Source organism: Engraulis encrasicolus, chromosome 15, assembly GCF_034702125.1.
Source record: "Engraulis encrasicolus isolate BLACKSEA-1 chromosome 15, IST_EnEncr_1.0, whole genome shotgun sequence".
Taxonomy (NCBI): domain Eukaryota; kingdom Metazoa; phylum Chordata; class Actinopteri; order Clupeiformes; family Engraulidae; genus Engraulis; species Engraulis encrasicolus.
In genome coordinates, this window is record NC_085871.1 from 32,825,464 (window position 1) to 32,840,924 (window position 15,461).

The following is a 15,461-nucleotide window of genomic DNA, read 5'->3' on the forward strand; positions in this document are numbered from 1 at the left end:
ATTCATATCTAACTAAATAATATCTTACTGCACAGACCAAAACAAACCCTAACGTGTCAGTAAAGAAATGTTTTATACTTTTAGTATACCAATTACCACAATGGGAACACACACACACGCACGCACGCACACACACACACACACACACACACACACACACACACACACACACACACACACACACACACACACACACACACACACACACACACACACACACACACACACACACACACACACACACACAGGGACAGAGTAACTGTACAGCATCCCAAGCCCAGCAGGATGTTGGGATTATGTGTGTTGTAAACAAGGGAAGAGAAAGGGGAGAGAGCAAGCAGCTCAGTTACCATGGCGGCCAATCATCTCTAAGTTCTAACCTACAGTGTCCACAACACAAAACACACAGGAAATAAAGGCAAGCAGACAGACAGATACACCGTGAAAGAGAAATACAAACACAAACATGCAGACATCGATAGAAACAGGGTCAAAAGCTAAGGACAGTAGTGGAGGACACTAGCAAGGACAACTAGTGATTTAGCTCAGGGGTGACCGATGGAAGAGCATGGCTGTAACTACCATTGAGGACACAGAGGTCATGTCCTCGGTAAGGGTGGGCGATATATACCGTCTGCGAAATTATCGTAAATGTTGTTTTGACGATGAGTAATTTTGCAATATCGAGATATTTTAATGAAGTCGCTAAAATCAACAAAAGCGCTGTGACAGGACTCATTCAGACAGCGACGACAGCCAAGCCTTTCAGCCAATAGTAATGTTGTTGTGAACTGGAGAATAAAGTCTGTGAACCAATGAGCAGACAGTGCTGAGGGGGGCGGGCTGCAGCGTTTTGCCAGACAGGGAGAGAGAGATTTTCCGTGTCACTCGTGCACACAGCACTGCTGCTGCTGGGCAGTGGAGGAGAGTTGCTGTTATCCAAATGGTGGATTTACATGAGGAATTCAACCATTAAACCAGCCATTGCATGATGCTGAGGGCGTTTTGAAACTATGTGCTTTACTTAGCAACCGTCTGTGATTATGGGAAGCCAAATAGTTAGGAAGATAAATAGCTTTGTCTCTGGTCTGAGAAATCGCTAGTTAGCATGCTAGTTAGCGAACTAGGCTAAGCAATGTTGTTCTCTACAACTATTAGTGGCTGTTACTCACCACTCAAACACCCACCTGCATGTATAGATGGCATAACTGCTTATAATACATTATAAAACTATTTTTTATTTACATGGATATGTTTTCATGCCAAGTGATGAAGTATTACTTTACAGACCAGAGCATATGCATGTTATTAAATTCAAAAGCTCTTCAGCACAGCATTTCTCCCAACTCTCTGTCCCTCCCCAGTTACAACACAAATGCAGCACTACTACCTCCAGTGCAGAATTGAAATGAGTCTGGAATCATGCACAAATAATAGACAGCATAAATGTGTAGCTTTGTTATACTGCCATGCTTTGTGATGTAGTCTAGTGTATACATGCCATCATTTATGCAGACCTCTTGTTAACATGCAGTTTAGGCTACATAGGCCTACAAATGATCTGCTTTACTTGCCCTGCCCTGCCAAATTCCCATACAGTACAATTCAAACACATTGATTACCCCCCCCCCCCTCCTGAAATAGGCCCTACTGGTTTTTGCAAGTGTTTTTGGAAATTATCGTCAAATTATCGTTATCGTGAAAATTCTAAAACTTATCGAGATATTTTTTTTTGCCCATATCGCCCACCCCTAGTCCTCGGTATTTTTTCTGAAATGTAAAATGTAGGCCCTATCTATGACCAAAATCGATCTATGATCAACAATGGTAAATTCAGTCTGTATAGGTCACCCCCATTCCCATTTTTTAACTAATGAGTTGAAATATCCCGACCATAGACTATTATCAGAATATTAGGAAGCCTCGCAACAGTCATGAGTCAGTCATGGATAGGCCTACACATTGCAAGCAAAGTGCATCCTGAGTGCATCCTCAAGGCAGTCATGAATGAAAACAAACATTCTAAATGTACAGTATGTAGTACAGGGCACAGTATTTGAGCTCGGTACTTGAAAATGTCTCGTTACGGCCCTGTGGAAAAGGTGAAGTGTAAGTACTGGACTCTCTCATAGTAGGCCTAATGCATGTGAATGAAGCATTCACAATTAGAAGTACTGTAGTAATTTTGTTGCTCACCTTTCTGCATGGATGTGGACTGCCCTGCTGCCACACTGCTGGGATCTGTTGGTACTCCAATGTACACGCCTCCATAATTCCTACAGCAGAATAGAAAAGAATAGAATACAGTAGAATAGACAGTGTTTTGTGTTATTCTACACAGTACTTCTGGGATTTTTTGGTATACCAATGTGCACACCTCCATAATTCCTCCAATAAAGACACAAGGTATAACATCAATGTCTGCAAAAACAAAAATCAGTTTTGGAGATCAGGGCCACTGCCAGCCTTGACTTGGCCTGGGATGAAATCATCTGAAAGGGCCACTCTCTCAATACATGTAATGCAATGGGGACCCAATTCTGGGTACCTCTCCCTGGGAATGGGCCGATTTATCATTTCATTGGTTGGCAGAACTAAGGATAGACCAATATACCTGTATATCGGTCCAATATCTGCATATTTTAAGTGTATCGTATCGGCCAATACGCGTGTGGTTTTGGCCGATACGCAATATTTATTATTTTATGTCATTCGGGGCTTTTTTAAAAGCACCAAGACACTTATTTTTTTATTACTTGATTGTTAGACATTACTTGATTGTTAGAGTGGGCGTTTAAATGTTACAAGTTCTACCTCAATTTGATAATGTTAAAGGAATGTTTATTTTTAACTTGAGACCTGGAATATTTGTCATTTTTTAACCTTTTTTTTTAACCCATATCGGCCCCAAATATCGGGTATCGGAAATCGGGTATCAGCCAAGGGTGATGAAAAAAAAATCGGTATCGCATCGGCCATTAAAAAACCTGTATCAGTCGACCCCTAGGCAGAACATACAAACCCCAACTCCATAGAAGTTGTGAAGGTTAATTGTGAATAATAACAAAATACTGTCATTTTCAGAAGTCTGGTTCTGACATTAGTTGGAGAACGGTACAAAGAAAACATATCAGCCATCAAAACTGACCAAAATTATTGTTTTGGGGGATATTCATGAATATGTAAATCCAACGCGTCTCAAAAAAGTTGCGACGGGGACAATAAAAGGCAGCAAATGTCGAGGAAGACTAAAAACAAAACAAAGGACAACACTTAACAGTTAATAGCATTAACCGATGAGATGATTTTATATAAAAACAGTGTTGATTCCTATCTTGGACATGATTTCAACAGCTTAAATGGGAGGTGTATTCCTTGTCATGTTTTGCAATGTTTCCCTTTCTGTATACAGGTCTTGACCAAAAGCCAGCCATTTTATGTCCTGCTGGTCCTTATGTTGGAGTTAAACTGTTAAAACATAGTGGAGAATGCAATTTGTCCTTACTATGTTGCAGTAATTGAGCATGGTTGGCTTATGAGTGGCTTTTTATGCTGTTTAAAACCCATGTATTTCATTCAGTACTGTATTTAATTCTACAGGTGAGTTAGGACAGCTTAACCAATGTACTACTGCACCCCCATGCCATCATGGAGGCTGACTTTTGAAGTTAGCACTAACACAAGTTGCATGGTCAATTTTCACTGTAGTACAGGATGTGCAAGACTTGACTTCAGCAACTTCTGCTGACCTCTGTAAGCAATTTACAGTTTCCCATGTCTTCTGGGTCTATTTCAAGTGAGCTCGGGTGGATAGGGGAATGTTAAACCCCTCTATCATTTGCACACATGAAGCGTCCTTAATATGGTCAAGTTTTAACTAGCTGTAATTCTCGGAGTGCTAGAGTGAGACTACAGCCAATATATATTTCATGATGTTATGAACCTATACAATGATTTTAATGACAAAAATATGTCTTATATACACTCAATCACGGTAAATCAAGGGAATTCAAAATTTTATGTAATAACTATGGTAATTGTTCCCTCTGCATCTTTAATTCTGAGTGACTCAGCCTCTCTGTGATTGTCTTATACCTGGACACTCAAATTGTACATCAGTACAATTTATTTTGAAATTGCTAGCTATGCTAGCTCCTTCATTTAAAATAGAGAGAGATGGGACACACGCTCTAGCACCTAATGGTTATAGCTTGTCGTCACTTGACGCCACCATGCTAATATTCTTGCATCGTGTTTCTAAGTCAGGTTACGGGTTTAGCCTATCCATTCGAGCTTGGCACAAGTGAGCAGTGCAACAGGCTAAGGAAAAATAAAAGGTTAGAATCGTGTTCCCTGGCCTTTAAAGCAATTCTGATGACATTGGAAATTATTTTAAATGCAGTCTCCAGTAAAGCTGTCTATTATATGTTACCTAAAGGAGTTTTAATGTTTCAATTACACCAAAACCCGGATATTTCCATCATTTCATGTGATGATCATATCATGTGATATTTTCATGTGATGATCATATCATGTGATAATCATATCATGTGATATTTTCATGTGATGATCATATCTCGGGACGCCCAGGACAGGTCGTAAAATCAGGACATGTCCCGGGAAATACAGGCGTTTGGTCACCCTAGTTTTTGTGTAGGTTAACTGCCGCGTTTCATGAGGAGGCGATTTTTTTTGTTAAATAAAACATTCTGCATAATAGAGGCAGCCTTTATGGGGCCATGTTCCGTCGAGGACCTATTTCATGTAGCCTACTGTAGGCTACTTAATATGCAATTATTTTACTAAGGATTTATTTTTTTGTGTGATTGTGCAACAATACATGTTTCATTTGAAATAGTGAAATATATATATACTGTCTGCAATATAAAAATGTTTCATTTGAAATATATACCCAAATCCTGACCACTCACTGAATAGCTTCCTGTTTTGAGGTAGCTACTATAGCTTACAGAGAGAACCTCACCAGATATGATTTGGTTTACAGTACAAAAATGGATATTGGGTTAAAACAATAGTACATCGCTGTACAGTTCACCCTGAGGTAAACAAATGTGTCAGAAGCAGCATACTTCCTTTTTTCCTCCTCAGGTGATGACTCTTCTGTTCTGTTAAATAGATAAATTAAAGACAGTCAGGCCATTTTTTACGATGCCCTTCAATATCATATTAAAATATTAAAGTATTGCAAATGATGGCCAGTTTAATTATAAAGCCATTATATCCTTCCACAAAGTTTCCATTCAAACAATCACAATGGTACCGAATGCAACAAATCAAAATACGTTTAGCATTGAAATAGAATATCCAGACACTTAATTGTTTGTTTGCACCAATCAAATGATCTCCGAGGAGGGGATCATTAAGAAAGGGTTATGGAAGCATTTTCTAAACAACACCCATTTCAATGATACGCGTTAAGGTACTAATGTCCTTCTCTCTCTCTCTCTCTCTCTCTCAATGTAAGTGTGGAATCTATGCAAGGACAGTTTGCAGCTACAATGTGTAATTAGGGGATTTGAAAATAACAGTCCTACTCCAACCGGAACCATTATGAAATCTACAGTATAGACCCAGTCGGCAACTCTGGGCCCGCCCATGAAATTGCTTGTTTTCCCCCACGTTTGCTAATCAATATGCCAAATGACTGGCAGTGATTGGACCGCACGAGCATTCGGAGGGAAAACAATGCAGTTTAATGGGCGGGCTAGAGGAGCCGACTGGGTGAATGTGTACTGTATATTTCGGTCTGTAATATAATAAAAAAAAATAGGAAGACTTATTCAGTCCATGTAATTTAGTCTTCTCACAACTGCATTTTATTCCGCATTCTTGACTTCCCAACTCTGACAAATCATGCTAGGGGTAGTCTGGTCCTTAGGTTTTCATGCTTTAAACCCGTATTACGTAACACCTCCCTTATCTCAGCATGCTTTCAGCATGCTTTCATACTTCCACACAAATGTACCCACAATCAGACATTGAGAATCACAGCTATGGGCAATCCTGATAGGCTTATGACTACGCCTTTTCAGAGAACTCCGAACAAAACATAGCCCAGCACTACAGGTTGATTCTGATGGTGTCTCATAATCATACCAGGTGTAACAGTGAAATAAATGTCAAGGAGCTTGAATGTTCAGTTGCAGTTGCATGCTCTATACAAAATTTAGTTGGCGTACTGTAAGGCATATAGCCTGATAAACCAGACTAAATGTGAGATTAAATGTAATTTAGTCTGGCCCCGATGAAGGACACATCGGAAGACTGTTGATGGAAACAACTCGTTTTTCAAACTGTGTCTGTGCCTACTGGCGAACGCTTTGTCGTTACTCCCTCATAACCCTGTCCACTTTGCATCCAAAAATTCAAAAGAAGTCTCCTGCGTTGTGATTGGCCAGCCAGTTTCAGGGCCTGGGGCATTGTCTGAGGCTAGACCCACTCGCAGGCAAACATAATTTTGGCCGCTGGCGGGTGGGGCCAGTTTAGTAGGCTATAAGGCATACTGTGTTTTGTTTGACAGTGCGAGTCTAAAAGGACTATAGGCCTACATAAAGCAGTACTCACACATCTTTTGATCCCTCCGAAGGACCTGTGGGGAAGAAAAAGAGGAGAACTTTTGCTTCAGAACTACTGCACAAGCACAGCAATCCTGCTGAAAACACTTAGTAACAGATGGATGCGAGATATCTTCCTGTCTCACATAGACGCACGCACACACTGAAATCAGTGCATATATGTAGGTTCTTTTGTAGAGAATTCTTTTTTTTTCCAAACTGCCTTCCAAATGGGGGTCCCAGAAGCAAAAGTTTGAGAATCACTGTTGTGAAAATACTCTCATTGACATGTGGTCAAGTTAAGTGTCTCCCCGCTGTGATTGCACTCTTACATTCTCTCTCTTTCTGACACTTCTAGTGTCTTCACAAAAGGGGAATGACACATGTAATTTCAGGCAAATTTGATATCTCGCTCTCTCTCTCTCTCTCTCTCTCTCGCTCTGTGTGTGTGTGTGTGTGTGTGTGTGTGTGTGTGTGTGTGTGTGTGTGTGTGTGTGTGTGTGTGTGTGTGTGTGTGTGTGTGTGTGTGTGTGTGTGTGTGTGTGTGTGTGTGTGTGTGTGTTCATTACAGGGTCCAGATGGATTTTTTTTGGATTCTAGCCTCTCTCATCAACTTCCTACCCTAATTGCATGCACAAAATCTCTCTCTCTCTCTCTCTCTCTCTCTCTCTCTCTCTCTCTCTCTCTCTCTCTCTCTCTCTCTCTCTCTCCCTCCCTCCCTCAATTCTATTCACTACTATCTTGTTCCAAGCTATAACTAGCATAACACAATGCAGATCCATGCCATTAACCAAAATCTTGCTAATCAACCTTATCTCTCACTGTATTTCATTGGGGCATACTGTATGTTAGCCATGTAATACTGTACAGCAGCATTGCTAAGCCATGGGAAGGCTGCATTACTGAATGTGTACTTACTTGTGCATCAATATACAACAAACTAGATTAAACCTATCAATACACGAGGGTACAATCAAACTAGATCAAACTAGATTATACCATATCAATAAATGACGATACAATCAAACTAGATCAAACTAGATTATACCATATCAATGCATGAGGATACAATCAAACTAGATCAAACTAGATTAAACCTATCAATGCATGAGAATACAATCAAGACAAGACCAGAATGACTCACATTATTTTAATATAAAAATGTGTACTGTTAGCACTGCTTAAACCATATTATAGTGGGCTATTTTATAAATCCCACCGGTAATCAACTTGGTCAGTGGAAAGACTCTGGAATGGAGTGGAACAAAAGATGCTATCATCTCCTTTACTAAGACTATTTCTGGCTACACAATAGCTAATAATGAGCTCAAGCCGGCCAGTAGTTGTGCTTTAGAGAGGGGAGACTTAGCATGTATACATGCAGGGATGCTGACACAGGGGGGCAAAGAAGTGAAGTCAGTTGCCTGGGCCCAGTGAGGGGGGCAGAATTGGGCCCTCATTGCATTGCATGTATTTGGGTGAGGAGGCCCTTCACATGACTTTGTCCCGGGCTCTGCTTAAACTGGCAGCGGCCCTGTGTACATGTAACCTATGTGCTCTTCCCTATTGGTATGAATGGTGGAATATTGATGTTGCACACAATGAGTAGAGTAGAGAAAGCGTTTACATTCATTTGCGCATATTCAGAATTGTGCACAAGCTGAATGGTGAAGACTATGAGGTTTGAGAGCCGGAGAATGTCCAGTAGAGCTGGTCACCTTTTCTAGCATTGCACAATTGTCTCAGATTACGCACGATTGGTATAACATAATTAGTTTTTTTGGTAACACTTTATTTTAGGGACACATCTATTAGCACTAATACATAAAATATTAATGCATGTGTAAGTAACTTGTAAGGCATGTACTAAGCAAAATAAGACAGTTGTTAAGCATGTATTCACAAATGTCTTGTTCATGCACAATAAGGGATTTATTACCAATACACACAGTGTACCAGGAGCTTATACACATTGTATTCTGGCCCTTACTGCTTACACATCAATAGAAATCTAGGTCTACTAGGTCCTTACTAAGGTTATCTTAGGAAGGACCTAGTAGACCTAGATTTCTATTGATGTGTAAGCAGTAAGGGCCAGAATACAATGTGTATAAGCTCCTGGTACACTGTGTGAACAAACCCTGAACAGTGTGAAGACAGATGTGGAATAAGGGTCCCTATTCTAAAGTGATGCACTGCTCAGCCCAGATGGCTTAGGGCCCCCACACTACCTAGGGCCCCCACTCTACGTCCCCCCCCCCCCCCCCCCCGGGAAGCAAAGTGTAAGAACATTTCAGAGTCTACATTAGTCTCAGTAGGTATGAAGATCTCACTTATTCTACTCATAATGTCAATGAGTAATTGGAAGCATTATATAGCAAGGATTGGACGTAAAGTTATCAATGACGGTGGGTGGTGAGATGTCATTTTTTTCATACACCAATTAGTTTTAATTGTAAAAACCCTACAATAAATGCAGAATATAACGATGAGTAATAGTTTGGAAGCGAAACTAAGCTATTCCTTTCTGATAAATAAGTTAATGTTTGAGAAACTTAGCTACAAGAAGTGCAGTGCATGATGGGTAGGCTACGCCCTTAGTCAGAAATGCAATGCATGGCCAATGCAGCAATGATAATATTTCTGTTGTTACGTACATGGCAAATTGTTTGGATAGCAACTAAATTTCACAAGTGAGGGGAGGAGCTAAGGACATAGGCTCAGAGCTGGGTAGGTTGTCTGTTGGCCTAGATTGCGTACCCATCATGCACTGCACTTCTTGAAGCTAATGTTCTCAAACATTCACTTAATTATCACAAAAGAGTAGTTTAGTTTTGCTTCAAAACTATTATTCTAATGTTCTGCATTTATTTAGGGTTTTTTTTACAATTAAAACTCAGTGGTACATGAAAAAAAATTACATCTCACCAACCCACCGCCATTGACAAGTGTACGTTCAATCCTTGCTATATATAGGCTCTTGTTACTTCCCTCTCATTGATATGAACAAGAGAAAACTAGATGACTCAGCTGGGTAATTATTAATTATTTAATATACCCTTACACTTTGTAAATCGGGGGGGCTAGGTGGTGCAGGTCTGGGTGGTGTGGGGGCCCTAGGACTTTGGTAGTGCAGAGGCCCTGAGCCATCTGGGCTGACCAATGCATCACTTTAGAATAGGGACCCTTATTCTGCATCTGTTTTCACACTGTTCAGGGTTTGTTCACACAGTGTGTCGGGAGCTTATACACATTGTATTCTGCCACTTACTACTTACTAATAAATAGAAATATAGGCTTACTGGTCCTTACTAAGGTTATATTAGTAATAAATCCCTAATTGGGCATGAACAAGACATTTGTGAATACATGCTTAACAACTGTCTTATTTTGCTTAGTACATGCCTTACAAGTTACTTACACAGGCATTAATATTGTATGTATTAGTGCTAATAGATGTGTCCCTAAAATAAAGTGTTACCGATGTTTTTTGTCCAAAAGAGTGTGTTTACAGTGCAATAGGATTCTAAGATAAGATGGGCCACGGTGTGCAGCCCATTGACCCCATTAGTCCGACAGCCCATAAGTCCGACAATAAGCCATAGCGGAGCATAACTAGAATCCCACTGGTCCAACAAAAAATACACGCAAAAACATTGCTTTACTGGCAGTAAGGGTTAGGAATTTCATGCGGTTTGGGCATAGATTTTTCAGTTTACTTAAAAAAGTGAGTATTTAGAATTGTTTTAGCGTTATGATTTTGTTTATATTCACTTTTAAGTTAACTAAAAAGTTAATTCTATGACCAAACCAAAACAATTCCTTGCCCTTACTGTCAATAAATGCATGTTCTGTCAGTATACAATTATTTTAGCATTATAATTTTGTATTCATTTTTGTATCATTTCTTTCTATAGGCCTACACGCACGCACACACACACACACACACACACACATGCACACAAACTGCTATCACTTAATGAAAACACCTCTCCTGTTGGGTGCTACTGACAACTGCATCAGATGCCATCTTGGCTTCTGTCGCCATGGTAAACAATGAAGAGTATCACTACGCTCTCTTCTTCTACACCTCTCTGCAAACCTGTGGTTGTGTTGACATTTACCCCTTGGTTCTTTGATTGATTTTCTTCTTTTTCCACCAGTTTCTCAAATTCCATTTTTCCACCATATACTCCATACCGGTCTTTCCCCCCTTTACTCTCATAACCCATGGCACTCACTTTCTTCCACATTACATTTCTGTCTTAACATGGTATGGTTCTTTGCACTTCTCTCTCCCTTGTGGTATCTATCTCCTCCTCCATCCTCTCTCACATTGCCTGTTTTCCTTAATTTTACTCATTTTCTGTCTGTCTTTATCTCTCTCTCTCACCACACGGACACCCTGACCTCCTTCGTGTGCTTCTCCACACCTCCTCTTTCTCCCCCTCTCTCTATTTCTGCCTTTCTGCCAGTTTCCACACAGTAAAATGCAATAATAATTCAACACTTAGAGTATGAATTTAACACCTTTTGGAGTGTATTTGGAACTCTGTGTGCTAAATTAACACCACACAATAGCACCGCCTTACCATTGAATTAATCTTCCTAATCTCCTTATTTATTTATTTTTACACCTCAGATCTCTTCCCCACGTCTTTCTTCGTCTCTCTCTTTACCTTTCTTTTTCCCTACCTCTCTACCAGTCTCTCTCTCCCTCTCACTATACACCCCCCGTAACCCTCTCTCTCTCCTGTTGTGTGCGTGGGAAACAGAAAGCAAGCAGAGTGAGTCATGAAGGACTGGTACTCTGGTGCCATTCAAATGAACACAGAGCGCGAGCAGCCCAGCAATGCCATGCACACACATGCGAGTACGCACACGCGCACGCGTACGCACACACACAGGTAAAAGCAAACACACACACACACACACACACACACACACACACACACACACACACACACGCACACACACACGCACACACACACAGACGCTTCATCCACATAGTCATCAGAGGTTAAGTTAGAAAACAGGAATGTGCATTGTCATACAAATAGGCAACTAAACATGAATTTAAACCATTTATATACATGATCCTCCCACCTCCCCCAAGAGCACACGTGGCCAATGTGACACAAATAATATACAGGTTGCAAAAAATATCTGAGGTTAACTCTTTGAAACAAGCAAATGAACATGTTAATTATGCAATAGCCTATCACATGCAAATGCACATGGACAACATGTTAAGAAGTAACAAACACCATGACACACACACACACACACACACACACACACACACTACAACACTCTCACTCTCTCTCTGGCACACACCAGACACGCACACTCACACACAAAAGCAAATACTAGAGAAAGACTCACCTCCTCCCGCGCTGGTCGCTGTGGAATTTCCACACCCCATCTGACACCAGTACCCTAGCTCAGGTGGGACAAATGATGAAAGGATGGGAAGAAACAGAGTGAAAAGAGAAAAAGGAATGAAAAAATGAAAGGAAAGGGGAGACCGGAGGTAGGGAGAGATGGATGGAGATCAGAAGTAGAAGTGAAGAATAGATAGAAGATATTCTGTTGAGTGTGAATGAATGAATGAATGAATAACAGAAGCTTTGCCGTCGTTTCTACAGTATGACCTCTCTTCTCTTTCTATTTACCCCCCTCTCCCTTCTTCCGCTCCCCTGTTTCCCCAGCTCAGTCGTTCCAGAGAGCCTCAAGAGAGAATAAACTGCGCCTATTAGGAGGGGAGAGGAAGGAAAGAACTTATATGTAGAGGGGGAGGAGAGAAAGGCGGAGAGAGAGAGAGAGAGGGAGAGAGAGAGAGAGAGAGAGAGAGAGAGAGAGAGAGGGAAAATGGATCTATAGCAAGATAGAGGGCTTGTAGCAAAAACGCCAGATGAGGAGAAAAACTGTCAGGAAAAGAGGGTAAGAGAGAGGGAGAGAGAGAGAGACAGACAGACAGACAGACAGACAGACAGACAGACAGACAGACAGACAGACAGACAGACAGAGAGAGAGGCTGTGTCTCAAATCACGCACTTGTGCACTTCGGGCACTGTGTTTCAGTGCCTAGGGCACTCACGCTGAAAATTTCAGTTGAGCCAGTGCACTGAAAGTGCCAGGATGATCCCCTAACAATGGCGGAAAAATGCAGTGCTTGAATGATGGACACTGCATGCACTAAACGGCGGCCATGTTGACAATGACACAGAGGAAATGTGGCATTTAGTTCAGTAGAAGAGTTTGGTCAACAGTCTCCTAATTCTGTAAGTAATGTTGATGGGACACCAACCTTTTCATGCCAACCAAAGTATTGTATGATTGTTGTCCTTTAGGGTGAAGGAAATGGAAATACAAGCACCAGACGCTGTGCATTGTAATCAGTAGCCAACTGATATTTTGGCGAGCTAACGCCATGCTCAGCCGTCACTTCCAGTGAGGGCACAGTGCATAGTGCTCAAATTTGACCACAACACTATGCACTTAAGACCTCAGTGCACTGTGTGCACTGTGCACTGACACAAGTGCGTGATTTGAGACATAGCCAGTGAGAGAGAGATGGGAGAGGGTTCAAGAGAGTTGTTGTGGACAGTTACTTCGCTCTTGTGGAGTTACCCAGGTAACAGTGAATGGGCAGCAAAAATGCGTTGGGTCAAACAGGCTGTTCTCAGATGGAGAACTAAAGGCACACTTTGTCCTCCACAGCAACATGCAGTAGCATAATCTTATTATGGCGGCAAGCATACTATTGTTATTCCCCCGTTTCCGGGTTATTAGTATGCTTGCCATGCGGCAAGCATACTATTGTTATTCGACCCGTTTCCGGGTTATTATTTTTTTTAATTTTCTCCTTCCGTCTACGAACGGTTCGTTTTGAAGAACCGCTCAAGTTAGAAAATCCGTTCAAAGACCGAAACGTTCGGCTTGATAAGACGACCAGGATTTAAATTTTTCAAAGGGGTACCTCAAACTCTGTAGCTCTACCAGCAGGTCAAAGTTGCAAGTACATTACATGCTATAACTTTTGAACCGTTGGTTGGAATTTCAAAAACTTGATATCCCTGGAATCCTTGGGCCAAGCCGAATCCAATGCACCCTATGACGTCATTTTCCGCCTGGAAAGTTTTTCCGCCATTTTGAATTTTGTGAAAATCAATAAAAATTACCCCCCGCCCACAATTTTTGACCGATCGTCACGAAAATTCTAGGAGGACATCTTCAGACTAAGATACATCTACCCTAAAAGTCTTGGAACGATTGATCAAACTGTCTTCAAACAGGAGCCAATCAAAGTTGTCGGCGAAGACGCCAAACAGGAAGTGAGCTCATATCTCGGCAATGGCTACTTGTATCACAACCCAATTTCATACACATAATCAGCACTATCTTCAGAGGACACGTAACGATTTTCTTGTAAATGCGCCACTAGGGGGCGCTACAATAAGCAAAAATGTGTTTTTGACGATATTAGCCCGTATTTACTTCAATTCATCAAACGCTTGGTATCGCTGAAATCCTTGGGTCAAGCCGAATCCAACGCATACTATGATGTCATATTTACCATAATGAATTTCCCACCATTTTGACATATTCAAAAATCAATAAAAATGATGCTCTGCCCACAATTTTTGTCTGTTCGTCCTACAATTTTTATCAGACCACCATTGGACTATTCTGCACCTATGCTGAAGTTTACAGAGCAATAGCTGAAAGCATCGGCGCACAGCAGCCAATCAAAATTGACAACAAAGGCAAACTTACAGTCGAAACAGGAAGTTAGCCCATATCTCAGCAACGCCTTGACAGATCTTAACGACATTTCTCACACATGGTATCCAGTACACCCAGAGGCTACGTACCAAATTCAGTGCAATATGACCATTGGGGGGCGCCACAGTTGGTGAAAATGTGTTTTTGCCAATATGATACATACCAAACAGGAAGTTAGCTCATATCTAGATGGTTAACTGTATGTTGTGTATGCATGAAGGGCAGCATGTGCATTAAGGGCAAGTCATGCATGAAAGGCAAGGCGTGCATGAAGGGCAACGAATGCAAGACGGGCAAGCATACTCCAGCATTTTCTGTGAGGAAATGCAATCTAGTTTTTAAGCTGAGCACCTTACGTCCACTGTTAGATGGAACATTTTTTTCAGTTTAATTTATAAAGTTTTTATACTGATATCTGTTGTTTAGCAAATATTTCACATGTTCTAATTGCATTATAAAGATGCTGAAATGTATTTCCTTCCACACAGTTTTTTTTCAGCTTATTTCATTAAAGGGAGTACTTGAAACACACTGCACAGCAACTGAAAAGCTTGAGAAATTTCTTCACTGGCGAGCTTGCAATACATGTACTCAGACACACATGCAAGCACACACACAAAGATACAGACAAAGCTCAGTCACATACACACAAACACACACACACACACAGCGTATATAGCAGTAAATAACCTGGTATCCAGGTTTTTGTGTCCCTAGTGATGGAGGTAATAATTGAGTTAGTCTGGGGCTGCAGGAATGTTGACTGACCAAACACTAAGCTGGCTACATACAGTAAGATTGTAACATCCTGCGAACCTCCTTCTCAAAGATCAATGTCGCCAGAGTACTAATTGGTCAACAAGCAACTAATCACTGGCCAAGTACCTTCAATCAGCACCTCATCAGCACCATTCACCAATCACCCACACCTGTACCAGAGACTTTAAAGACTCTCACTTCCTTCTTTGTTCGTGGATTGTTGCAGCATTTCTGTTGGACTCTGTGTGTGCAAGCTTATTTCTTCCACAGTCCTATTTAGCTGTCTACTGTGTGTATTTTCTGTTTCACCCCTCGTGGTGCAGTTTTGTTTGTTCTCTG

At 41.1% G+C, this 15,461-nt stretch overlaps 1 protein-coding gene across 1 annotated transcript; it reads right to left on the minus strand.

Moving 5' to 3' along the window:
• Nucleotides 1-375: 375 nt before the first annotated feature.
• On the minus strand, nucleotides 376-12,000 carry LOC134464239 (overexpressed in colon carcinoma 1 protein homolog). Its single transcript, XM_063217713.1, has 5 exons — nucleotides 11,961-12,000; nucleotides 6,586-6,610; nucleotides 5,091-5,126; nucleotides 2,197-2,276; nucleotides 376-380 (listed from the first exon to the last, which is right to left on the minus strand). Exons 1-5 carry the CDS (start codon nucleotides 11,998-12,000, stop codon nucleotides 376-378), a joined length of 186 nt encoding a protein of 61 aa, XP_063073783.1.
• Between the last annotated feature and the right edge of the window lie 3,461 nt (nucleotides 12,001-15,461).

Coding starts and splice junctions, on each gene's coding strand:
- LOC134464239 (XM_063217713.1), bottom strand. CDS start 12,000: ATGGGGTGTGGAAATTCCACAGCGACCAGCGCGGGAGGAG. Junction 5,127..6,585: donor TCGGAGGGATCAAAAGATGT/GTGAGTACTGCT, acceptor TCTATTTAACAG/AACAGAAGAGTCATCACCTG. Junction 2,277..5,090: donor CCTGAGGAGGAAAAAAGGAA/GTATGCTGCTTC, acceptor ATTCTGCTGTAG/GAATTATGGAGGCGTGTACA.